This window comes from Microcaecilia unicolor, chromosome 3 (genome assembly GCF_901765095.1).
Source record: "Microcaecilia unicolor chromosome 3, aMicUni1.1, whole genome shotgun sequence".
In the NCBI taxonomy this organism is placed as follows: Eukaryota; Metazoa; Chordata; class Amphibia; order Gymnophiona; family Siphonopidae; genus Microcaecilia; species Microcaecilia unicolor.
In genome coordinates, this window is record NC_044033.1 from 89772111 (window position 1) to 89798935 (window position 26825).

The following is a 26825-nucleotide window of genomic DNA, read 5'->3' on the forward strand; positions in this document are numbered from 1 at the left end:
GAGGGATTTAGGTTAAGAACTGGCCAAGGTTTAACTAGAAGATAGAGCAGCTTTTAAATCAGAATCTGAGGAAAAATGGATACATTATTCTGAGCCATGGGCTCTTGAGCAATTATCTTTCGAAGGAAATAATTAAAATAAGGAAGTTAGAGCATCCTGATAGGTTTCAATAAAGGCATAAGTAGATAGGATGCCTTTAAAAAGGCAGAGAGACATGAAAGATGGGAAAAACTTAATTGGCTGAGCAGCTGACAGTAATAGGGATGGGCAACCAGATATGTTTTATTTCATGACACTTTTTTCCCAGGAATGTTCATCTTATTCTTTTTGATTGGCCATTTTGTCATCTTGAAGCAAAGTTGAGCGTGTACTCTTTTACAGGGTGCACACTATCTGCAAAGAGGGCTTACTCCTATGCAGGTGGATTGGCTGGTGAAATGAGACCAAATGAAGCAGCGGTGATGGAAACAGGATTGGCGCTTGTACTGCGGTGAGAAAGGGCATTACACCCACTGCTGCCTTAAGAAGCTGGGAAACCCGCAAGTCTAGTTCTGGCCGGAGAGGCAGGACTATAACACTCTCAATGAACTCCCCACACCTAGTTATTGGTTCCAGTCACAATTGATCTGGAACCCAAGCTCTTCACGGAAGTATTCATAGATTCTGGAACAGCAGGCAACTTCATTGATGAAGCCCTGGTCCGTCATTATCATGTTTCCACACAAAACTTGCCTTGATCCATCTCTGTGCCCTGTCTATGGACACATTCAGGAGGTCATCAAGATCAAAACATTCTGCTCAGCCTCTGGATTGGGGTGTTGAACAGAGAGACTGTAATGCCATATGTTCTACAAAAGGCCATGAACCCCATCATACTGGGCATCCCTTGGTTACAACAGCATAACCCCCAAATTGACTGAGTTCAGAGTCAGATATTATTAGTTTCCTTTATTGTGAACTGTTGTTTGGGCCATTGTTGGGTTTCTTCATTTGTTTGATTGAGCTCTTTTGTGGAAGGTGACGTGTGTAGTTGGGCGAATCAGGTTTTAGTATTGGTATTATGTAGTTGCCTTCTTGTGTTGAAGCTCCTGTGGTGGTTAATAGCATTATGATAGATAGTCCTATTAGAAGCCTAGTGATGTGCATTTTGCTTCTTACTGTGTAAGGGAGGAGATGGTGAGTTCCAAGCCCTGTTAGGTAGGGGGGATGAGTGCCTGTGTTGTCTTGTACTTATCTTAATAGATTTTCAATAGTTATGTGCCTCTTTGGTTGTTGTGTTGATGTGGTTTTATTGTGGGTTGTCATGTATTTATTTCAGTAATTTGTGCTGTTGTGTAGGGCTTGGTATATTTGAATGTATAAATAAATGTAATTTTTTTTTTGTGCGAGTGAAGTGGGCTAGCTATTGGTGTTTACCTAAAGTATGTCCCCCAGTTTGGATTTTGTTGTGTTGTATTGTTGTAAATGGTACTTGTTTTGATTATGGGTATGTGGAGAGGATGTCTCCACTAATCACACTGTAGTGTGCTGACTGGAAGTGTTGATGCCAGAGTCACTCTCCTCCGTTTATGGTGTAGTTATCCTCCACAGTCCTGCGCTATTTCCCGTACCTGGAGTGGACATTTCCGCTGTTCTTTGCTGCTCTCAGCAGGGTCTGCTTGGGGCAGTGTGGCGTCGTCTGCTCCTCGCCAGGTGAGGGTGTAGCCAGAGCGTATGGGTGGAGGTGTGTTGTTACTTTGGACATTTTGCTTGTCAAAATCTTCATCTCTCTATTTTTGAAACCTATTTTGCAGATGTTTATCTATGTGTTTCATCTGTAGTGCATCCAAATCATAATGGGGTGTGTCAGGTTGGGACTAGGGTGTTCCTAACACTTGGACATTTTTCTGCAATAATGAAATAAAACCAAAATATCCAGGACTAAAACTAAGATGCTTTGAGCTAGATCTGTTTTAATAAGCACCAAGTCACAAAAAAGTGCCCTAAATGACTAGATGACCACTGGAGGAATAAAGGAATGACCCCCACTTACTCCCCCAGAGATCACTGACCCCCTCCCGCCCCCAAAGATGTGAAAGAAACAGTACATAACCAGGCTCTACAACAACTTCAGATGTTTTGACAAGTCCCAATAGAGCAGCAATCAGGTCCCTGGAATGGCCTAGTAGTCGGTTGTTTGGGGAAAATGGATCGGGTCTCGTTCCCCACCCCCACCGATTAATCTTCAGTAGCTGCCAGTTGAGTCTTGGGAGATTTTTATAATCTTGTCATTGGTTTTCAAAGCCAAAAAAGGGGTTAGAACCACAATACTTTCAGATTTCTCATAGGGATTTGTTTTCTGTACCATCAAGTGAAGAAGCATATTTACAACCAAAAAGAGTAAGAGTGTTTTCTGTGGCAACACCTTACCTTTGCAACCAGCTGCCAGAGGGTGTTCAGAATGAATTGGGCTAGATACACAAAGGGGTAAAGGCATGGTGGTGGAGTAAGATAAGGAAGAGAGGAGGTTGAAGGAGATATCTAGGGGAAGTTCTATATTTTAAAAGTTAGGTAGACATTAGATTGAATTTTATTAATAAAACATATTTACTTGATATAAAATCACTGTAAGAGTATGACTAGAGGTTATTAGTTTGTATAAACGTCAGCAAATCAAAATTCTCAATCTAGATAGGTGTAATTAACATGCATTTTATCTGAATATTTTATAAATATGCTACTCGTCCATGCACTAAGTTCATTGAGATTATTGCTTTCTTGGTCTCTTCTACTTCATCACTGCTTGCTCTCAGAGAGAAATTTGGTGATCCATGAGAAAGTATTTTATGAATGCTAGCATTTTTTTCCCCTGCTTTTAGAAAGAGTAACTACACATTTCATGGAAATATATTCTCAAGGCATGAGCAGCGCATTCTTATTTGTTGTTAAGACTTTAGCTATAGAGACCATCGAACAAAACAGAATATTTTTGCCTGAAAAATTACATTACCTCTAGGGCTGTGCATGATTTCTAGTGCAGATCCATTTCCCCAGGGTGTGCGTGTAGCAACTGTATTGAAAAGAAAATAAATGTTTTGAATTTTTATAGAGGAGTATGAGACAATCTAAAATATTCAATGGAAAGTGACTTTGTATGAATTAATTTTAGATTCACTTGTACATATCCTGTTGTGTTTCTATACTCCTAATTTTGACATTTTCATTTTTAAAAATACACAAATCAGCTGTTTCGATGCCGGCGTCGAAACAGCTGATTGGCAGAACTTCATCGAAGAAAGGCGCTACTCGAGCGCGGAAGAAAGTCTCTCTCTTCAAAAAAGGTATCATTTGCGGCGACGGGGCGGGCGGTGACAGCGGGGGAGAGTTGGTGGCGGGAGGGGGGTTGAAGGGAATCATGGGCAGGCCGGCAGGGGGGTCCGATGTGACGGCGGCGGCTCGGGGGGGCGGCTAAACAGTGCCCCCCCCCGCCTCGGGCTCTGGCCCCCCCTCCCGGCGAGGTCTGGCTACGCCCCTGATATATATATCATAATACATTTATATTTTGGATAATTTTCCCCCATCAGCTGTGGCAGCTTCCTCAAAGCACACAAACTTCTGAAAAGTGCTCATTTAAAACCTGGGCTTCAAATGAGATAGAGGGGGCAATTGTACATAGTCCTAGGCAATTTGTATGTTAAAAAGCAGTGGATTTTCCATGGACTTTTCTTTTAGGAAGTTATCCAACCCTTTTTTAAACCCCGCTAACTGCTTTACCACATTCTCTGGCAATGAATTCCAGAGCTTAATTACACATTGAGTGAAGAAATATTTTTCTCCGATTTGTTTGAAATTTACTACTACTTAGATTCATTGTGTGCCCCCTAGTCCTAGTATTTTTGGAAAGAGTAAACAAGTGATTTCACTCATTTTATATACCTCTATCATATTTCTCCTCAGCTGTCTCTTCAAGATGAAGAGCCCTAGCCGCTTTAGCCTTTCCTCATAGGGAAGTCGTCCCATCCCTTTTATTATTTTAGTCACCCCTCTCTGTACTGTTTCTAATTCCACTATCTTTTTTGAGACACAATGACCAGAATTGTACACAGTATTCAAGGTGCAGTCACACCATGGAGCGATATAAAGGCATTATAACATTCTCATTTTCGCTTTCCATTCCTTTCCTAATGATAACTAACATTCTATTTGCTTTCTTAGCCGCTGCTGCACACTGAGCAGAGAGTTTTAAAGTATCAAAGTATCATCACCTAGGATCCTTTTCCTGGTCAGCAACTCCTAATTTGGAACCTTGCATCACATGACGTAGCTATAGTTTGGGTTCCTCTTTCCCACGTGCATCACTTTGTACTTGGTCATATTAAACGTCATCTGCCCAGTTTCTCAGTCTCGTAAGGCACTCTTGCAATTTCTCAGAATCTTTTTGTGATTTAACAACTTTGAATAACTGTGTATCATCAGCAAATTTAATTACCTCACTAGTTATTCCCATCTCTAAACCATTTATAAATATGATAAAAAGCAGCGGTCCCAGCACAGACCCCTATGGAACCCCACTATCTACCCTTCTCCATTGAGAATTCTGAGCATTTAACCCTACCCTCTGTTTTCTATTTTTTAACCAGTTTTTAATCCACAATAAGACATTACTTCCTATCCTATGACTAATTTTCTCAGGAGTCTTTCATGAGGTTTGCCAAGTATCTGCAAGTTGAAAAAAATTTCAGTCTGAATACCCCTGATCTCCAATTGGCATAGATTTAAAACGGACAATTTGGAATCGATATTCAGCCAGTGGCACTCAGTGTTTTGCTGAACGCTCCCAATGTTATGCCTGGAAATTCAATGCCGGGGGCCATGTCTAGGCACTGAATTTCTGGGTTTCAGGAGTGGCTAAACCATAGTCAGTTAAGTGCAATAATCAGCACTTAACCAGCTATGGGGCACTGCATAAAGACAGGACCACTTGGCACTTAACTGACCAAGTACCGACTCTGTTCTTGGAACACCCCCAGAATTGAGCCAGAATAAACTCCACAAGCATGTTAAATAAAAATGACAACTCTACCAAGTTGAAGGTCTTTTCATTTTTTTTCCTTAAAACAAAAATAAATTCTGCTTTCTACTATTCTAAACTCTTCCCGAATAAATAGTTGACAGATTATGCCCTGATCTACCAGGTATGAAACTTGACTGATCAGGCCAAATCAGTTCTCCTATAAATCTCAGAGCTTAAAAATAAATAATCAGAGTTGTGTTATATACAGATATTAATTTTTATTCATATTAAGAACATGAAATTATCACTACAGTTCTGTTAGCGACCCTCAACACTTCATTAAAGACTCTATTGCATATTTGCAATCAAAGGGTCACCTAGCAATTCAAAATATTTTTAAAAAATTACAACATATCCATTTTTAATTTTTTCAAGGAGGTGGTATCATTTTTAAATTGAAAAAAAAAAAGTTAATTCCAGCACTTACATCCTGCTTAACATTCAGGTTCAAAGTGGGTCACAACAGTTAAAGTAAGATAAACCACTATACAACAATTGCACATTTAAAAACAGTAATTAAAAAAGAAAACATTAAAAAAAACAGGTCACTTAGATATTCAAATCAACAATTTTTGGAATAACCAAGTCATTAATGCTCATAAAATACCATATAATTGGAGTCTTCCCCAATATTGGATGGTAAACCATTCCATAGCCCAGGGGCTTTCCTAGATAAAGTCTTGTTTCTCCTACTCACTAACCAACAGCAACAGTTAGATGGTAATGCCAATAACAATTCCCTTGAGGTTCTTAAAGAACATGGTGCCTGATATATTTGATATCGAATTTGTCAAGTAGCTGGGATAGATGCAGCATACGATCTTAAACAAAACATTAATGTCTGAAATATCAGACTTTCTACATTTCATTACCTTTATAGCTCTATAAACCTCAACTTGAAGTTATTTCAACCTCAAGATTTTAATTTGGTTTCATGCCATTGATAAGAGCACTTAGAGAAAGGAACTTATTTCCTGCTCATTAACTCTCCTGTCAGAACATAAATTCTCATAAAAGGAATACTTTGTTGATGTCTTTATGATTCATATAGTTCTGTACTTTTCCATCTTAGATATTCAATTCAATTCTTGTATACCACTAAAATCCCCTTTCCAGGGTTCAGTACGGTTTACACTCTAAGTGAGACAAAAAGCAGATAGTGTTAGTGTGAGGTATAAGAAACATTAGAGACCATTGGTGATGTATGAGATTAAAAACATTAAAGGAAAGGATAATGGATGATACCAGGAAGTAGAAGTCATAATGGATTAATATGAAGCAGTCTTTGGGATGAGAAAGGCTTTTAGCATCTTCCTGAAGTTGAAGTAGCTGTTTTTCTGTTCTGTTGGGAATAGGTAGAGTTCCATATTTTGACTCCAAGTATGGGGAATAGAGAGCTGAAAAACTTATGATTTCGAATTGTCTTTTGAAATGGAAATGCTAGCATTTTTTAGTCTGTTGGTCCAGTCTAAAAGACTAAAACAAGTAATTGTTGTTTTAGTCTGTTAGACTGGACCAGAAATAGCGAAGTGGTCTTAGTCAGCAGTTCAGAGGTGAAGCCCTGTAAGATTTGAAAACCTAAACAAGCAGATTTCAACCCGAGTCTTTTTGCTATGGGAAGCCAATGCAGTTTGTTTAGATGAAACACTAGTATATCTATTCAATCTGTATATTATTCTTGTAGCTATATTCTACATGATTTGCAGTTTTTTCCAATATTGACACAATACCAAAAAATAGAACGTTACAGTAATCCAAGTGAGGTAGGATTAACATTTGGACTAGTAGTTCGAAGGCTTTTTGGTTGAAGAATGGTCTGACTAGATGTAGCTGCTGCATGGACACCTGATTGTGGAGTACCGCAAGGATCCCCTCTCTCACCAACTATTTTCAATCTAATGATGACCCCCCTGGCATAACTTCTATCAAACCATAACCTTAACCCATACATATATGCCGATGATGTAACAATATATATTCCATTCAAAAAAGACATTAATGACATCTCTAACGAAATCAACCAAAGTCTACACATCATGAACACCTGGGCAGATGCATTCCGACTGAAACTGAACGCAGAAAAAACTCAATGCCTCATACTTACCTCCCAATACAACACGAATAAATTTACCGCCATTAACACACCTAAACTAAATCTGCCAATCTCAGAAACTTTAAAAATCCTTGGAGTCACTATTGACCGCCACCTAACACTTGAGACTCATGCGAACAGCACAACCAAAAAAATGTTCTACTCCATGTGGAAACTGAAAAGAATAAGACCATTTTTTCCAAGATCTGTCTTCCGCAGTCTAGTACAATCACTCGTCCTCAGCCACCTGGATTATTGCAACTCATTAGGCTGCAAAGAACAAATACTAAGGAAACTTCAAACAGCCCAGAATACAGCAGCCAGACTCATCTTCGGAAAACCAAAATACGAAAGTACAAAACCCTTACGGGAGAAACTACACTGGCTACCACTCAAGGAACGCATCACTTTTAAAGTATGCACCTTAGTCCACAAAATCATTCATGGTGAAGCCCCTGCATACATGTCTGATTTAATAGACCTGCCACCCAGAAACGCCAAAAGATCGTCCCGAACCTTCCTCAATCTCCATTTCCCTAAATGCAAAGGTATAAAATACAAAGTACTGCACGGATCAACCTTCGCCTACATGAGCACACAATTCTGGAATACACTACCACGCAACCTGAAAACGATCTACGAACTGACCGACTTCCGCAAACTACTGAAGACTTATCTATTTGAGAAAATCTACTGCAAGGATCAAAACACATGAAGCCCATACACACCAATAGATACGCATCAATACACTCTCTTCTGAATTCTCTTCCCCCGTATTTGTTAGACCTTTATATTCCCTTGATACTGTTTTTCCCCCTCCCAATTCCCCACCGTTATACTCTGTTGTTCTATCCCATCCTGAATTTACTCTGTCTTCCCATAACTTTTCACAATTTAACCCATAATCTTACTGCAACTGATTGTATTTCCATCACTCAATGTATTGTAAGCCACACTGAGCCCGCAAATAGGTGGGAAAATGTGGGATACAAATGCAAATAAATAAATAAATAGCTGTTTCATTTTGTATAGTGTTTTCTTCCATAGCTGATTAATATGGGAAGAGAAGGTGAGTGAACTGAAGAATCAAGCAAGACCCCTAATACTCTACCATCTACTTGATTAATTTAAGTTTTTCCATTAGTCTTCCAATAGCCCTTGGTGTTATGCAACTTAAGTTTGTTTTAGTGTCTTTTATATTAGGATCGATTCTGTGCATTTGTTTTGCAAGTATGTCTCGGTCTACAAATCTGCCTCTTTATCCCCAACATTAATAGTAGTAACATATGGCAGCTACTTATGAATATTAATTAGAGTGGCTTTTACACATCCAGATCAATTTTGTGGTAGTGAGATTCCGGAGCTCTGCCTGTCTCTTGGCCCCTGTACGTGGAATGGGTAGCACTTCAGAAAATGCTACCCTAAAGGTTCTGGATTTGAGCTTTCTACCTAAGAGCCTAAATGATCAAATCACCAGGCATATAGATAGCTGGGTGGCTGGTGGACGTGAGGATCACCTGGTGACTTGCCTGCCTGGTACGAAGGTGGCGGACCTCACGCGTCACCTAGATAGGATTTTAGATAGTGCTGGGGAGGAGTCAGCTGTCTTGGTACATGTGGGTACCAATGACATAGGAAAATGTGGGAGAGAGGTTCTAGAAGCCAAATTTAGGCTCTTAGGTAGAAAACTCAAATCCAGAACCTCTAGGGTAGCATTTTCTGAAGTGCTACCCGTTCCACGCACAGGGCCCAAGAGACAGGCAGAGCTCCGGAGTCTCAATGCATGGATGAGACAATGGTGCAGGGAGGAGGGTTTTAGATTTGTTAGGAACTGGGCAACATTCTAGGGAAGGGGGAGCCTATTCCGAAAGGATGGGCTCCACCTTAACCAGGGTGGGACCAGGCTGCTGGCATCGGCATTTAAAAAGGAGATAGAGCAGCTTTTAAAATATAAACTGGGGGAAGGCCGACAGTCACTCAAAAGTGTATGGTTCGGAATAAGGTATCTTTCAAAGATATCACCAAAACAGGGAAGATAGGGTATCCTGATAGTGAGGTTGTAAAAGAGATCATAGTAGATCAGGTGTGGAGGAGTAGCCTAGTGGTTAGTGCAGTGGACTTTGATCCTGGGAAACTTAGTTGGATTCCCACTGCAGCTCCTTGTGACTCTGGGCAAGTCACTTAACCTGCCATTGTCCCTGGTACAAAATAAGTACCTGAATATATGTAAACTGCTTTGAATGTAGTTGCAAAAAAACCTCAGAAAGGTGGTATATCAAGTCCCATTTCCCTTTCCCTAAATAAAAACAAAAATCAGACAAAAGATTGCAAATTAACACTGTCAAGTACTGAGCATGATGTAAATGGGAACAACAAACAATTTGAAATGTTTATATGCGAATGTCAGAAGCCTAAGAAATAAGATAGGAGAGTTAGAATATATTGCACTAAATGAAAACTAGATACAATAGGCATTTCTGAGACCTGGTGGAAGGAGTATAACCAGTGGGACACTGTCATACTGGGGTACAAGTTATATCGTAGTGATAGGGTGGATTGAATTGGTGGAGGGGTAGCATTGTATGTTAAGGAGAGCCTTGAATCAAAAAGATTGAAAATTCTGCAGGAAACAAAACAGATCTTGGAATACCTATGGATTGAAATTCCATGTGCAAAGGGAAAAGGATAGTGAAAGGAGTGTACTAACGTCCACCTGGCCAGGATGAACAGATGAATGTAGAAATGTTAAAGGAAATTAGGGACACAAACAAACTGGGCAGTACAATAATAATGGAATATTTCCATTATCCCAATATTGACTGGATAAATGTAAAATCGGGGCATACTAGGGAGGTAAAATTCCTTGACAAAATCAAGGACCGCTTTATGGAGCAGCTGGTAAAGTTGCCGATGAGAGAAGGAAAAATTCTAGACCTAGTCCTTAGTGGAGCGCATGATCTGGTGCGGGAGGTAATGGTGCTGGGGCCCATTGATAACAGTGATCATAATATGATAAGATTTGATATTAGCTTTGAATTAAGAATACACAGGAAATCCAATACGTTAGCGTTTAACTTTAAAAATGGAGACTATGATAAAATGAGAAGAATGGTGAAAAAAAAAACAACTTAGAGGAGCAGCTGTGAGGGTCAAAAAATTTACATCAGGCATGGATGCTGTTCAAAAACACCATCCTGGAAGACCAGGCCAAATATATTCCATGTATTAAAAAAGGAGGCTAGAAGACCAAATGACAGCCGGCATGGTTAAAAAGTGATGTGAAGGAAGCTATTAGAGCTAAAAGGGGAGGAGTGTGGTTAGGGTGGTGGACTTTGGTCCTGGGGAACTGAGGAAATGAGTTTGATTCCCGGCACAGGCAGCTCCTTGTGACTCTAGGCAAGTCACTTAACCCTCCATTGCCCGCCGCATTGAGCCTGCCATGAGTGGGAAAGCGCGGGGTACAAATGTAACAAAAAAAAAAAAAGAAAATCCTTCAGAAAATGTAAGAAGGAACAAGCTGAAAATAATAAGAGTAGAATCCACTAAAGCTCAAAACAGTGGGGTGTGGAAATACTAATTCGCTAGACAACTCTCATTCAGGATTTCCACTACTGAATGAGAGTTGTCTAGTGAAAATAATAAGAAACAGCATAAGGAATGGCAACTCAAATACAAAAAGGGACTTTGAAAAAAAGATTGTGTTGGAGGCAAAAACACATAGTAAAATTTTTTGTTAGATACATTAAAAGCAGGAAGCCAGTTGGACCACTAGATGACCAAGGGGTAAAAGGAGCGATCGGCAAAGACGTGGAGGGGCATAATCGAAAGGGATGCCCAAGTTTTGCTGAGGACATCCTTGCAAAATGTCCCAATGGAGGGGCGGGGAAATCCATATTATCGAAACAAGATGAACGTCCATCTTTCGTTTCAATAATACGGTCGGGGACGCCCAAATCCTGAAATTTAGGTCGTCCCTAGGTCGTTTCTGATTTTTGGTGATAATGGAAACCAAGGACACCCATCTCAGAAACAACCAAATGCAAGCCCTTTGGTCATGGGAGGAGCCAGCATTTGTAGTGCACTGGTCCCCCTGACATGTGTTTATCTAAGCCTCTATAGACCCCCGTGGGATCCTTCCACATGGAGGTGTATAGAGGGTTTGGTCTTCGAATATCTTTCTAACCGCCTCCCTGAATTCTTGTGAGACCCCTTCCCATGGGTATCGCTGTTGGGGAGGCATCAGAAGGCGCAGTTCAAGTCTAATTCCCATGACCACAGCTTTCTGTCTTTTTGGGTCTAAATGAATCTTTGGCCATTTGTGTTCCCACATATATGCTTATTAGAAATCACCCCTGATTAATTCAGTGTGGAATCTTACTTGTGTATGGAGTATTTTGTAGAACAAATGACAGGTATAGAATAAATAGAAATAAAGACAGAGATAGTTTACCGAAATAAGGTATTTATTCTTACCAAAATTAAGACATCAATCTGGTACATTCATCAGACAGCTTCGAGACTCAATTGGACAGAGCTTCGCCCTCGGAAAAACGTTGGAGAAAGTTCCAAAAATCTGTCTAATTCTCATCTCTTTTATAGGAGCTGGTCTCAATACAAGTCTATGGAAAGGGACTTTTTTTTCCTAATCTTGCATAACCTCTGAATCATACTCAACTGCCGGTCAGGTGCCCATCTCTCCTTTCCGTTTCAGCTATTGCAAGTTATTGTGCAATTTCCCTTTTTGTCAACAACTTTTTTTTCTTTTTTTTTTTATGAAGATATGTAAATATGGATATATTAATTTCATATCATCTTGTGATCTGGGTGCCATCTTCTAAAGACAGACTCCATGTTATGAACCAAACTTCTATCATTTCTGTCTTTAATTTCTTCATCATAGGTGTTACACTCAATTTGAAAGTTGCACTAGGTTTCATTAAGACTCACCAAGCAGTCCTGCTCTTGCTGGCTCTCTGCTATAAGGCCATCATCTGATTTTCAGGCCTAGTCAGTACTTATCAACTGTTTAAAGCTATGTAGCTTGGCCCACCACTATTCCAGTAGATAGGCCTCAAGCTAGATCACATATTAACATTCCCCTCTTCACCCTATCTCATAGGGTGATACCAGGGTTAACATACCATGGTACCATCCATTCCAGAAGGTATCCTATAGGTTTATTGCATTTGGAGAGTCTAATTGAAAACCTGTATAGTCCAACTTGTTTGAATTGAGATTACCACGCAAGCACTACTTCTGTTATTTCAATCCTTTTTGGGACTTACTCTTATCTGCAGTTGAGTGACATACCATAGTTTTAACAACAATATTTTTCAACCTATTAATATGCAGGTTCTATCTTATTCTTACCTATGTGTGTATATATTACTAACAATCATTCATTCTTTGGTTATATACTGATTATATCCTGAGTATACATTTGCATAGATTACATAGTCATATTGATTATTAATTACATCGTTTCATAAAGCTTTACGTTACTATATTGTATCCCTGTGTGCTACTACCTGGTTATACAGTTGCAGACATTTCTACAGTGTCTCTAGCATTTGCATAGCGATTAGGGAGATAGTCCAATGTGTTGTCTCCTGTGGTGTTGGGAAGGAGATTTTCATACAGGGCATATTGTCCTGCGGTTGTCTTTTTTGTTATTGCGGTTTCAATTAAGCGTTCTACTAAGCCTCTAGCACAAGGGATTATGCAACATCCTACTAATACAAAAATTGCAACTACTATGATTATGGTGGTAGCTGCAGAAATGATAAATGTCTTCCATTTACCAAAGGCTTTATCCATCCAACCAGTCCAAGATGTGTCAACACCAGAGTTCTCTGCCAATTCTTGTGACAGTGAGGTAAGACCTTTCAAAGCTCTGGTGATCGATCCATCTGGAGCAGTATTGTTGGGGATAAAAGTACAACACTGTGTACCTATTTTATGGCACACTCCGCCATCTGCTGCCAAAATCTGGTCAAGCACTAATCGATTTTCTAACGTCATCCTGCTAGTGGCGTCCAACTGTGCTGCAATTCCTTGAACCGCATCTCTAGTATAATTTACAAATCTCTGCTGGTTGTAATATATATAGTTGATCCAGTCTACATTTTTGTTTATAGTAGCCCACCAAAAGAAGGCTGATTCGAACCCTGCAGCAATCTGGTTCCTGGCTTTGAACTCGTCAGGGACCCCTCTTGGAACTCCAATTGCATCTATATATACCCGATCATCAAAGGATCCAGGCATTGCATGTCTCTTCACTCGTGAAGAAGATCTGCTATGAGAAGGGAGCAAGGATGCTATAATGATTGGAATTACCAATTTGACCAAGGCACATCTGCCTGTCCAACTTCTGTGAAGTGTATGGTGGATAGTATGGCTTCCACAATACCACCATACATCTGCTCTAGCCTGTGAGAAGTCTGTGAGGTTCAGACCCCTCAGAGCTCCTTTTGCTAGGGAACTATTGCAATTGGTCAAATTTCCCAAAAACCGTGAATTTTTCACTCCATATCGTTCCAGACATGTATGATATCTAGTGGCAGGGTCTGGAATCCTGAATGCAGGTGGTACCCTCAGCCGAGGGGGTAAGTAGGGGTGGTGTTTGTCAAGATGCTGACAAGACTGATTAATTTCAGTTGTTACCTGCAGTAGCTCTAACATACACCAAAACCCATCTGGATCATTGTAGAGATCTAGCGGAAAGGGAACTACAGTTGGTTCTGCCCTTGCATGGGCACAAAAATAACAGTTAGAAACATTCAAACTCTTTGTAGTATAATGGGCCCATTCGAGCCACAAATTAGTATCCCCAAATCCTGTTTCTAATGTCATTAAATCTTTGGAATTATTAATTGGTACAATCTGATAAGGTATCTCTACTTCAGGGATCTTTGTTGGCATCAAGGGGTTCTTGTCTGGTTGGGGAGGGGGAATAATCTGAAATTTTCCAATTGGATCTCTGCCTGTGGTATCAATTCCTAAGGAATAAGTTCTGTACGTGACAGCAGTTACTCCTCTGAAAGTGATAGCCACTTGATTACATTTGGTCATCGGACAAAGGTTAGACACTCGTATTTTCATAATGGAAATACTCTTTTTAAGATCAGGAATTTTGCTACCTGAATAGGGAACCCATGAACCTGTGTACCACCATACTTGTGCCCAACTTCCGCAGTTGGAAAAGGGACACAGGTATATCTCAGAAGCTGACAGATATTGCTGCACCGGGTGCTCACCACACATAGTGTAGGCACACACGTCAAGGGTTATTGTGGTCGTCTGTTCAGTAGTGGGTAATGTTATTTTGTAGGTGGTTGTAAATTTCTGCAGAAAATTTTCTAAGTCCTGTGCTCCATGTACAATGGGCATAGTGAGCACACATAAGAAGAGGGCCAGGCACATCATGTTGGTAGTTTTCATGATTAAACACTGTATCAAGACTGTACGAAGGGCAAGTGACGGCTAATGATTAAGGTGAGTAACAAAATTATAGCCTAAAATTATTAGTGTTGCGTTGGTATAACAGAGAAAAAGCCCTCAGAAACCGCTGGCAAAAATGTCTGCGGTTTAGTGCATGGTTATGTGTGATTCAATTCATAACTCACACAGCGTTTCTATCATTTAAAAGTTCACGCCTTCAATTCAATTTCAGCACATTAGCACTCCGTTCCTGATGAAGCCGTGGTCTTAGGTGAAACGGTGATCCCCGTCGAACGGACAAAGAAGAGTGCTCAAATTCAGCTCTAAGCTAAGTCTTTTTTTGCTGATTTGATTCGGGTCATGAGTGGGGCCTGATAATTTATAAACTATTGCTGTCAGTCAGTACAATCTTCGTTGAGGCTTGTAAATATATAGCCCTGTGGTAACAGAGTTTTTTGCCCAATGATAGAAACGCTGTGTGAGTTATGAATTGAATCACACATAACCATGCACTAAACCGCAGACATTTTTGCCAGCGGTTTCTGAGGGCTTTTTCTCTGTTATACCAACGCAACACTAATAATTTTAGGCTGTAGCTTTCACTTAGTATTGCTTTATACGTTTTTGCTACAGCACACTGCATTTTGTTTTGGCTATCACTTGAGTAACAAAATTATCCCTAGGGTCTTAGCAAGAGCTGCTATCACAACAATCACTATTCCGAAATATACCAAGGCTTGATATATCATTAGGAATTACTTGAGTAAGGGGGAAAAATTCTAATAGCTCCTTTTTCGGTGGGTTTAGGTACTTCAAAAAGGCTAAATACTTCCAAAGATCCCCATCCAACTTCTCTAATGAATAGAAACGGTATCCAGTCGGTACCAAGTACGGCGTATGTGATTAACCAAAAATCCACAACTTCACCACTTTCTGGTCTTACTAAGAGCACTTCAGTCTGTTCAACTTGTAAACCTAAACTTCCTCCAAACAATGCCAGGGTATGTGTAACGATTCGACTGGGGCCCAGTGTCCAACTCTCAAGTAAGGGTTCACACAATATCTGGTACCGGGTAAGAGGATCCCAAGTGGGATCGTCTTCTGGAGCTGGGTCCCAATGGGGATGACCTAACACTCGAGGATCTAAAAGGAAATTTGGGGGTTCGGGGATTACGTGATCACCTAAATTAAAAGGTGACAGTGGTGGAGATTCAAGGGAAGGAACGGTTTGTGGCGGTGAAGGCTGGTTGTTTAGTCTGTCATGGGACATATATTATGTCACTGGTGTAACAGTTAATGGGGGTGTTGGACTATCTGGGAGGGCGTGTAGCTGGGACTTTGGTACCTGGAGTGGTTAAGGTAGTATTCGTGGGAGGAGGAACGTCAGTATTAGGCACCAAAGGATAAGGAGGAGGGGTGGGTCGCAATTCAAGCACGGTAATATTATCCTCAAAAGTAGTTGTTGTAATGGGGACAATATTGTCCGAGCTACTGATATTACAGGGAATATTTGTAGAAAGCAAAATAGGAGAATCAGTGAGGACAGGAGTAGTCGCAGGGTTTTCAATAGGCACTGTAAGATTGCCAGTTGAAAAGTCTGTCGTGGCAGATATATCTGCCAAGGGGGTGGTATCACTGGTGGCAATGGGACTAGTCCTTCTGATTGTGTGGAGGGAGGTGTGTCCAAATAAGCGCGTGAAGGTGGTATTGTGTTGGGGCGTTGTGTAGGCTGGTGGAGTCGTTGCCAGTACAGGAGTGGTGGCAAGGACTACTGGAGTAGTTGCAAGTACAGGTGTAGTTGCAAGTACTGTGGCGTTTCCAACGGGCAAGGTAAAGTTGCCAGAGAGAGAGGCACTAGATGTAACCCACAGATCAGCAAGATTTCTGTCAACAGTATAGGTAAACAATGTAGTGAAAAACAACACCAAACCTATAAAAAGTATGATAACACACGAGAGTCCAACTGCAAACAATCGAGCAGATGGGAAGCAGAAGAAAAGGGTGTACTGGTGTACCACCGTGATTTCTGCTGAAGCGACACTTGCAACGGTGCTATCTGCGTCGTCCGTGTCTTCAGGAACTGTGTCGTCTTCAAGATAGGTCTCGTCAAAGTCGTTGGACCAATGAGTGTTGGTGTCAGATAACTGCTCAGAGTTACACTTGTCAACAGGAGAAAGGTCAGGTTTATTTGGGACTGGTTCCTTGATGTAGTCGAGGGCAGCAAGGTTCTCTGTGGTTGGTTCCCTGCGGAGGAGTGTACCAACTGAAGAGGCTGAGGGAGGTGGGACAGGGATTAAAATTTTCTGCAAAGGAATAGTCTGCAGGGGAATAGTCTCTTCTGGAGTGAACTGTGGCTGGACTTGCTGTGGCATTTATCTGGCTTGATTCGGGAAATACAAATGTAAAATGTCGAGCAGCTCGGTGATGTTACAATACAAAGCCTGCAGTGTAGGAAACTCAACAGACTCTGGTTCACCCAAATCCAAGTTTCCTGCTAGGTTGCGGATTCGGATAAGGCGGATACGGAGATCAACGTAAGGAAGTGGGTATTCAGGAACACTGGAGGGTGGAGGAGAGGCTGCCCACTCAATGACAGGTTCGAGTAACGGTGGTAACTCAGGTGGTGACTCTGGTGACTCAGCGATTGGTTGGACGCTGATATCAGTGAGATCAAGCAGCGGCGGCTCAGGAGATGGTTGATCTTGTGTAATTAAGTGATTAAGTCTTTGGTCTAGTTGATCAAGGTGATTAGACAGTGATGTGGGGTGCGGTGTCGGTGGTCTTGGGCTCAGTGGCGGTGGAGAAGGGGTCCGAGGTGGGGCAGGCTTCTCCAGTGGTTGCAGAGCTGGAAACATCAAGGAGGCCTGATTCGATATTCGGATAAGCGTGTATATCTTTCAGATGGACCCAGGATGTGTGGTCCTCGAGCTTGGCCCCTAGGGGGCACTGCAGTGGACTTCATAAATTGCTCCCAGGTACATAGCTCCCTTACCTTGTGTGCTGAGCCCCCCAACCCCCCCCCCCCCCCAAAACCCACTATCAACAACTGTACACCGCTACCATAGCCCTCGCGGGTTATGGGGGCACCTAGATGTGGGTACAGTGGGTTTCTGGTGGGTTTTGGAGGGCTCACATTTCCCACCACAAGTGTAACAGGTAGGGGGGGGTGGGCCTGGGTCTGCCTGCCTGAAATGCACTGCACCCACTAAAACTGCTCCAGGGACCTGCATACTGCTGTGATGGACCCGAGTATAACATTTGAGGCTCGCACAAAATATTTTTAAAGATATTTTTTTGAGGGTGGGAGGGGGTTAGTGACCACTGGGAGAGTAAGGGGACATCATCCCTGCTTCTCGCCGGTGGTCACCTGGTCAGTTTGGGCACCTTTTTGTGCCTTAGTCATAAGAAAAACAGGACCAGGTGAAGTCGTCCAAGTGCTCGTCAGGGATGCCCTTTTTTTTTCCATTATGGGTCGAGGCCGTCCATGTGTTAGGCACACCCAAGTCCCGCCTTCGCTACACCTCTGACACGCCCCCGTGAACTTTGGTCGAACCTGCGACGGAAAGCAGTTGGGGACGCCCAAAATCGGCTTTCGATTATACCGATTTGAGCAACCCTGTGAGGACGCCCATTTTCCGATTTGTGTCGAAAAATGGGTGTCCTCATTCAAAAATGTGCCTGAAAGGCATAGCAGAGAGATTAAATGAATTCTTTGCTTCGGTCTTCACCAAGGAAGATTTGGGAGAGATACCAGTGCCAGAAATGCTATTTAAAGCTGATGAGTCGGAGAAACTGAATGAAATCTCTATAAACCTGGAGGATGTAATGGGGAAGTTCTACAAATTGAAGAGTAGCAAATCTCCTGATAGAACTGAAAAATGAACTTGTGGAACTACTGTTAGTAATATGTGATTTATCCTTAAAATCGAGCGTGGTACCAGATGATTGGAGGGTGGCCAATGTAACGCCGATTTTTTAAAAAGGTTCGAGAGGAGATCCAGGAAATTATAGACCGGTGAGTCTGATGTCGGTGCTAGGCAAAATGGTAGAGACTATTATAAAGAACAAAATTACAGAGCATATTCAAAAGCATGGATTAATGAGACAAAGTCAACATGGATTTAATGAAGGGAAATCTTGCCTCACCAATCTACTACATTTCTTTGAAGGGGTGAACAAACATGTGGATAAAGGTGAGCCGGTCGATATTGTGTATCTGGATTTTCAGAAGGTGTTTGACAAAGTACCTCATGAAAAACTCCAGAGGAAATTGGAGAATCATGGGATAGGATGTACTGTCCTATTGTGGATTAAAAATTGGTTAAAAGATAGAATACAGAGAGTAGGGTTAAATGGTCAGTATTCTCAATGGAGGAGGGTAGTTAGTGGGGTTCCCCATGGGTCTGTGCTGGGACTGCTGCTTTTTAACATATTTATAAATGACCTAGAGATGGGAGTAACTAGCGAGGTAATTAAATTTGCTGATGACACAAAGTTATTTAAAGTCGTTAAATCATGGGAGGATTGTAAAAAATTACAAGAGGACCTTACAAGACTGGGAAACTGGGCATCTAAATGGCAGATGACGTTTAATGCGAGCAAGTGCAGTGATGCATGTGAGAAAGAGGAACCCGAATTATAGCTATGTCATGCAAGGCTCCACCTTAGGAGTCACCAACCAAGAAAGAGATCTAGGTTCGTTGTTGATGGTATGTTGAAACCTTCTGCTCAGTGTGCTGCTGCGGCTAAGAAAGCAAATAGAATGTTAGGTATTATTAGGAAAGGAATGGAAAACAAAAATGAGGATGTTATAATGCCTTTGTATCGCACCATGGTGCAACCACACCTCGAATAGTGTGTTCAATTCTGGTTGTCACATCTCAAAAAAGATAGAGTGGAATTAGAAAAGGTGCAGTGAAGGGCGACAAAAATGATAAAGGGGATGAGGAAAAGCTAAAGTGGTTAAGGCTCTTCAGCTTGGAGAAAAGATGGCTGAGGGGAGATATGATAGAGGTCTATAAAATGAGTGGAACGAGTAGACGTGAAGCATCTGTTTATGCTTTTCAACAAGACTAGGGGGCATGCGATGAAGCTACAAAGTAGTAAATTTAAAACAAATTGGAGAAAAGTTTTCTTCACTCAATGTGTAATTAAACTCTGGAATTCGTTGCCAGAGAATGTGGTAAAGGAGGTTAGCTTAGCAGAGTTTAAAAAAGGTTTGGCTGGCTTCCTAAAGGAAAAATTCATAGACCATTATTGAATTGGACTTGAGGAAAATCCATTATTTCTGGGATAAGCGGCATAAAATGTTTTGTACTTTTTTTGGGATCTTGCCAGGTATTTGTGGCCTGGATTGACCACTGTTGAAAACAAGATGCTGTGCTTGATGGACCTTTGGTCTGTCCCAGTATGGCAATATTTATGTACTCAGTTGAGGCTTCCTGATGCAAACTTCTAGTAAATTGGCCCCCAGGCGTTTGTGGGCAGACTTAGAGTGTGTGGTGTGTTTTAAACTAGTTGGGATGTTGATACCACCACAAGTCTAGGGAATTGGTCTCTCCGCCTCTCAGTACTGGGAGGTCTGAGCACCTGGCTCTTGTGAGTAGCACTGTTATTGTTGGTGGGACTGTGGAGCAAAGGTAGGAAATGGTTAATTATGTCATACTGTTGCATGTTTTTATCTACCCTGAAGACAACGAAAGGGGTTTGCAGTTGTGAAACTGGAAGATATTTATGTTGGAGATGGAATAGATGATGTTAGGATATAACTTTACAAAATAATGTTCAGAAAATGCAGCACCTAAATAGCACCAATGAACCCTAGTGGTAGTATCACTATACTACTGCTAGTGGTTAGCCTTTCATATTAAAAATCACTTTATATGGAAGGCTGGCTGCTAGTGGTAGTATTGCGATATTACCACTAGGGGTCATCAGTGCCCTTTTGGACCTCTTCCACTCTATGCCACTAGATTACCAGTACCCGTGTCATCTTCTTCATGGGGATTTTAACATTCATTATGATCTCCCTCGTCATCCTTTTGATAGGTAACTCTACTCCTTGCTTGAGGATTTAGACTTTTTCCAACATGTTTTAGCTCCAACTCATTCAGTGGGTCACACCTTGGACTTGGTTCTCTCTCATGGTCTGGATTCTTTTATCATTTCTGATCTTTCTTATACTCCTTATCCATGGACAGATCATTCTCTGATTTTCCTTTTCTTTGATTGCTTCCCTACCCTCCTCTTCACCCTCTCCTTGTTTTTCCCACCACCCACAGTCCTCTTTTCCCGGTGACCCTTCCTCCGTTCCACCTTTATTTTCAGCATTCCCCTCAGACTTTGTTTCCTTTCCTCTTCATGATCAGGTCTCTGTCTGGAACTCGACCTTACAGTCTGTTTTTTATTCCTCTGTCCTTGTTAATAGGAATGCTCCTGGTCATCTTTCTCATCCCTGGTTCCAAGGTCACGTTCAACTTCTGAAACAACAATTGAGGAGACCTGAGCGAGTCTGGTGAGCTGTGCAAGATCCTTTGACCCTTCAGTCTTTCCAAACTCTTCAACGACATTATCATTCATCATTGAAGTCTGCTTGATCCAAGTACTATTCTTGTATTACAAGGTCTGCGAATCGTCCTAGTCAATTGTTTTCCTTGGTCTCTAGATTAACTGACCTGAATCCGGGCCATGCTCTTCCTTCAGCTCTATCAGCTCATGATTTTTCTGCATTCTTTTCCTCAAAGATAGACTTATCTTTCCTTCTTTATCCACTCCCATGTCTCCTCTTCCCCCAGGCACATCTGATTCCCCTCTTTCTACCTCCCTTTGCCATCACTGGACAAACTTTAACATTCCATCACTGACAGTTTGACCGCATTCTCCAATCTGCACTAAAGACTACATGCTCATTGTATCCTGTTCCATCTCATTGGCTTCCCCTTAATTCACTAGGTCTTGGCCCACTGGCATGGAAAATAGCTTTGGTTCATCCCCTCTTGAAGAATCAGTCTCTTGACCCCAGCCCTCCTAAGTAGCTATTGTCCCATTTCCAGCCTCCCTTTTCTGAGTAAACTCTTAGAATGCTGTGTTTTTAAGCAATTCTCAGACCATCTTTAATCCACCAACATGCTTCATCCCTATCAGTCTGGGTTTCGACCAGGATACAACTGAAACAGTTATTGCTTCATTGCTGAATGACTTGTTATATGGCGATGGAGCATAACAAAGCTCTTTTGGTTTCACTGGATCTTTCTTCAGCCTTTGATTTGGTTAGTTACTCATTATTGCTCTCCCGCCTGTCTTCTTTAAGCCTTTCTGACACGGTCCTTCTCTGGTTTCATTCTTTTCTTACTGATCGTACCTTTTGGGTAGTCCTCCCTTCCCCCCTCTTGGATCCTGTACCTCTTTGCTGTGGTATTCCTCAGGGTTTGGTCCTTTCACCATTGCTCTTTAATGTTTTCTTAAGTCCTCTGGCATCTCTCATTCAGGAGCACCTTGTGAAATGCTATATTTATGCTGATGACATCCTTCTAGTCTCCACCCAAGATCCTCTTAAACCCCAATCTTGACTCCTTGCAAAGATGTCTTGAGGCTGTTTCTTCTTGGCTTCTCTCTCACCACCTCAACCTTAATCAGTGAACATGTTCAGCTATCTGGCTTACTGGACATCCCTCCATACCCCCTGTTGTGCCATCCACTGATGGGGTTCCTGTTCATCTGACTGATAACATGAAATATCTCTTATTAACTTTTGCTTCGGACATTTCTGCCACTGTTAAGAGCCATTTTTATTCTCTGCGCCTAGTGCACTCACTCCATCCATTTCTCTCTACTGAGAGCTGTGCTACTCTTCTTTATGCTTTGGTTGCCTTAAAATTATACTATTGCAATAATCTATATGCTGGCCTCCCTGATGTTTCCCTCTGTAAATTGCAAAGAGTCCAGAATACCGCCATCTGTCTTCTCTCACAGGCTCGTCGCTATGATCATGTAACTCCATTCTTAAAACACCATTGGTTTCCCATAAAATACCAGATTACTTATAAGATTCTGATCCTTATTTTTAAGGCATTGTGCTTGGGTTTGCCGCCATATCTGGCCAATCTGATTACTCCTTGTTTTCCTGCACATGAGGGTCCGCTCTGCATTTGATTCCCATCTCACTTAGTCTGTTCACTGTGCTTGTCTTTGCTCCACTCGTGCCTCTGCACTTTTTTTTGTTTGGCCCCTTTCCTTTGGAATTCATTACCACCTTCCCTGAAATCTGAGTATTCGCTCCCTATTTTCACTGTCTCCTTAAAACCCATCTCTTTTCCCAGGCGTTTCCCTAATCCTATGGTTTTCAATTCTTTGGGGACGGGTTCCAGTAGGTAGTGGTTGTCTCTGTTTCCCTACCTGCCTTCACTGTTTCTCCCTTTTCTGACTTACTCTGATTATTTCCCCTGCTCTTCTGATATTGGCATTCTTTTCCTATTTTCTTCCTTCTTAATTGTCTGTAAACCGCTTTGATTTGTTGTGAAAGGCGGTATATCAAGTCTCCAATAAACATAGCTGGTTTTTGGCTAGAATGCCTACAGCAGGGATCACAGTTTTCCAAGTTAATAAGAAAAGCTCAAAATACACAGCATTGCACTTCCAATTCTCTTAAAAAACAACAGAGAGCTCCCAATAAGCATCAAACTTTTATTCACTAAAGAGCAAGCACCTTTTAGTTATGGCAAAAAGCCACCACACTCCAACACATAGGTGCTAGCTCTATGGGTGCTTGAGCACCCCCAATATTGAGCAACTCTTTGACTTTGTCCAGTGAGGGATAATTTCCATTGGATTTAGCACCCCCAATCATTTTGAAAAGTTGGCTCCTTTGCACAAAACATGTTGGAAACTGTGACCCCTGATGCTGGTATTCTATCCAAAACATGGCTTTTTATTATGGAGGAGATGCAATAAAGCTGAGTTTTGGTTACAAATGAACTCCGTTTTCTCTTTCCTCTTGGACACTTCTACTCTTCTTGGCATATGAATCAGTGGGGTGGAAGTTTTTCAAAGCTGAATAAAATTGTGCTTGATCTAAGGTTCATTTGCAACCTATTGAGAAAATATGAAGAAATTACTATTTATTTAGTAGTGCTTAAGTACCTTGTGTTGATAGATGAAACGGCATTTATCTTAGTTGATCTGTTGAATGACCTTTTTTGTATGATCTGAATGTGCTTCAGGAGTCACAAAAATAAGTGGTGTAGGTCAGTGTTTCCCAAGTCCGGTCCTGGAGTACCCCTTGCCAGTCAGGTTTTCAGGATATACACAATGAATATGCATGAAAAAAATTTGCATATAATGGAGGGTGTAGCAAATCAAGTTCATGCATATTCATTGTGGATATCCCAAAAACCTGACTGGCAAGGAGTACTCCAGGACTGGACTTGGGAAACACTGGTGTAGGTAATCTGTAGTGAGACTGAAACTGGTGGAGAATCATTCCAAACATTAAAAACAAATTAAAAAAAAAAATCAATGACCCTTTTATGAACATCAAGGGGCATTTTTGATATGACGTCTGAATTCAATTTTAGACGTTTTTCACAAAACGTTCAAAAATTCAGTAGTAAACATGGCCGTTTTCAAACCAGAAAAAGTCCTTGTTTTGAAAATGGCCATTATTTCAGTTTAGCACAGTTGAGCCCCAGATTATTTGTATTCAAATTTAAATCCCTATTCTGCTGAAAATATATAATGTATTCGGGGCACTATTTGGGGCCAAATCAAATATGTATATATGGTACAGCCCTAAATGTTAGTTCAAGGATCAATGTCATACACTAGCTGTCATGACTGCCGATTAGTGTGGTTGCACTTAACATCACCAGAAGAGGTGGCGTTGAATCGCAGCTGTGCTACTAGCAACTCAGTAGCGCAGTCAGTATGAAAGGCACAGGGATGCATTCTCCCACCCTTTCCCTTCCAATCCAATCCCCCTTTGAGCATAGCCTCATACCTTAACAGAGACATCAACTCTTCCACCTTCTCTCCCTCTTCCCCCCCCCCCCCAACCCAGGTCCACTCCGATCCACTCAGGGCCTCCGCTCTAGGTGCCCAGCGCTCCCACCAGGTGTTGTGGTGGACTTGCAGCCCTTCTGCATTTCCTCACAGCTGTATCCGGGGTGACTCCAGTTCCACCCCGATCTTCCCAGGGTCTTCTCTCCAAGTGCACAGAGTTTCCAGGTGCTTTTTGGCTAGAATCAGGCGACCCTCAGGGGGAGGAATGCTGGCTTCGGCCTAACCCCTGGTAAGCCTTTCCTCAGCTGAGAGGTGCCCAGCTCTACCACCGGCTGCCTTTCAGGTGCTGTGGAGGACTTGCAGCTCATCTGCATATCCTTACAGCCTTCTCCGGGGTGACACCCAGGTCCACTCCGATCCACTCAGGGCCTCCGCTCTAGGGGCATTTTTCTCTTTGTATCTAATCTTTTTCCAGTTGCTAAAGTACCTTAATCGTTTATGGCCCCTATTCACATTCTCTTCCTAGCTCTGTCCCTTCCTAATCTTTTCCCTCACCCCCTACCTCTCTCCGCTACAGGAACTCACTTCCCATCCATTGACTTCATCACCTCACCTTCTCTCCTACCCTCTTCCTCCCTCTTGGCTTTTAATCTCCGTCTCTTTCTTCCCTCCATTTTGCCTTCCCCATTCCACCTAAATACCTCTCGCCTTCGACGTCTTCGTGGCCTCACCTCTCCTATTCTCCTCCGCTCTCTTTTACTCCTTCTCTTACTCTCAGCTGGTGACATCAATCCCAATCCTGGCCCTCCTCACCAACTATTATCCAAACTCTACAGATCTCAACGTCACCTCTCTAACCTCATCTCTATTCCTCTACTCCCCTCCTCTTCTCTGCCCTTCTCTTGCGCCCTATGGAATGCCCGCTCTATCTGTAACAAACTCCTCTATATCCAGGACCTCTTTATCTCACGTCACCTCCATCTGCTCGCCATAACAGAAACCTGGCTCTGCCCTGATGACTCTGCTTCAGTCGCAGCCCTGTGCCATGGCGGTTATCTATTTTCACATACTCCTCGCCCTGCTGGCCGTGGCGGCGGTGTTGGACTACTTCTCTCTCCCTCCTCCAGATTTCAACCCCTTCTTCCACCTCAATCTCACTGTTTTTCCTCCTTTGAAGTCCACTCTATCCGCCTTTTCTCTCCTCTGCCTCTTCGAATAGCGGTCATTTATCGTCCCCCTCATAAGTCCCTTTCATCCTGTCTCAGTGACTTTGACGCCTGGCTTGCCTTCTTCCATGATCCTTCCTCCCCCTCTCTCATCCTTGGTGACTTTAATATTCCTGCTAATGATCCTTCCAACTCTTGTATTTCCAAGTTACTCGCTTTAACGTCCTCCTTTAATCTCCAACTATGCTCCACCTCCCCTACTCATCAAAATGGTCACTGTCTTGATCTCATCTTCTCCTCCAACTGTTCACCTTCTAGTTTCCTTGCCTCTGATCTTCCCTCCTCTGATCACCATCTTATAACTTTCACACTTAAATCTCCTCCCTCCCAGTCCCATCCTATCTTATCTAATTTATCTAGGAATATTCACGATATTGACCCTTCATCTCTATCCTCCCATGTTTCAAACCTCCTCTCTACTGTGGCACCATCCACGTCTGTCAATGAGGCTGTTTCTTCTTACAACAATACTCTATCCTCTGCCTTAGAGGCTCTTGCACCTTTGATGACCCGCCCTGTAAGGCGTACAAAACCCCAACCTTGGCTGACTTCTAATATCCGCTACCTACGTTCCTGTACCCGCTCCGCCGAACGCCTCTGGCGGAAATCTCGGGCCCTTGCTGATTTCTTACACTTTAAGTTCATGCTGACCTCCTTCCAATCTGCTCTTTTACGTGCCAAACAGGATTATTATATCCAACTGACCAACTCTCTTGGCTCTAATCCTCGACTTCTCTTCACCACATTGAACTCTCTCCTCAAGGTGCCCCCTCCCCCAACTCCCCCTTCATTATCTCCTGAGACCCTTGCTGAATTCTTTCACAACAAGGTTCAAAAGATAAACCTTGCTTTCTCTACCTCACCACCTCTCCCTCCACTAGTCCATTCCCCTCTCTCTCCTTCCCCTCATTCCCTTTCCTCCTTTCCTGAAGTTACTATTGAGGAAACTACACTTCTCCTTTCTTCCTCAAAATGTACCACCTGTTCCTCTGATCCCATTCCCACCCACCTTCTTAAT

General features: G+C 42.1%; 1 protein-coding gene across 2 annotated transcripts in view; it reads right to left on the reverse strand.

Annotated features, from left to right (window-relative positions):
- Window positions 1-26825, reverse strand: part of LOC115465589 — a 96983-nt gene that overhangs the window by 19530 nt on the left and 50628 nt on the right. The window contains exon 4 of one of the 2 annotated variants that reach the window (XM_030196161.1): window positions 2990-3049. The exons of the other annotated variant lie outside the window; for it this stretch is intronic. Within the exon in view, the coding sequence (XP_030052021.1) occupies window positions 2990-3049 (60 nt within the window). The remainder of the gene's footprint in view (window positions 1-2989; window positions 3050-26825) is intronic. 2 annotated transcript variants of the gene reach the window in all.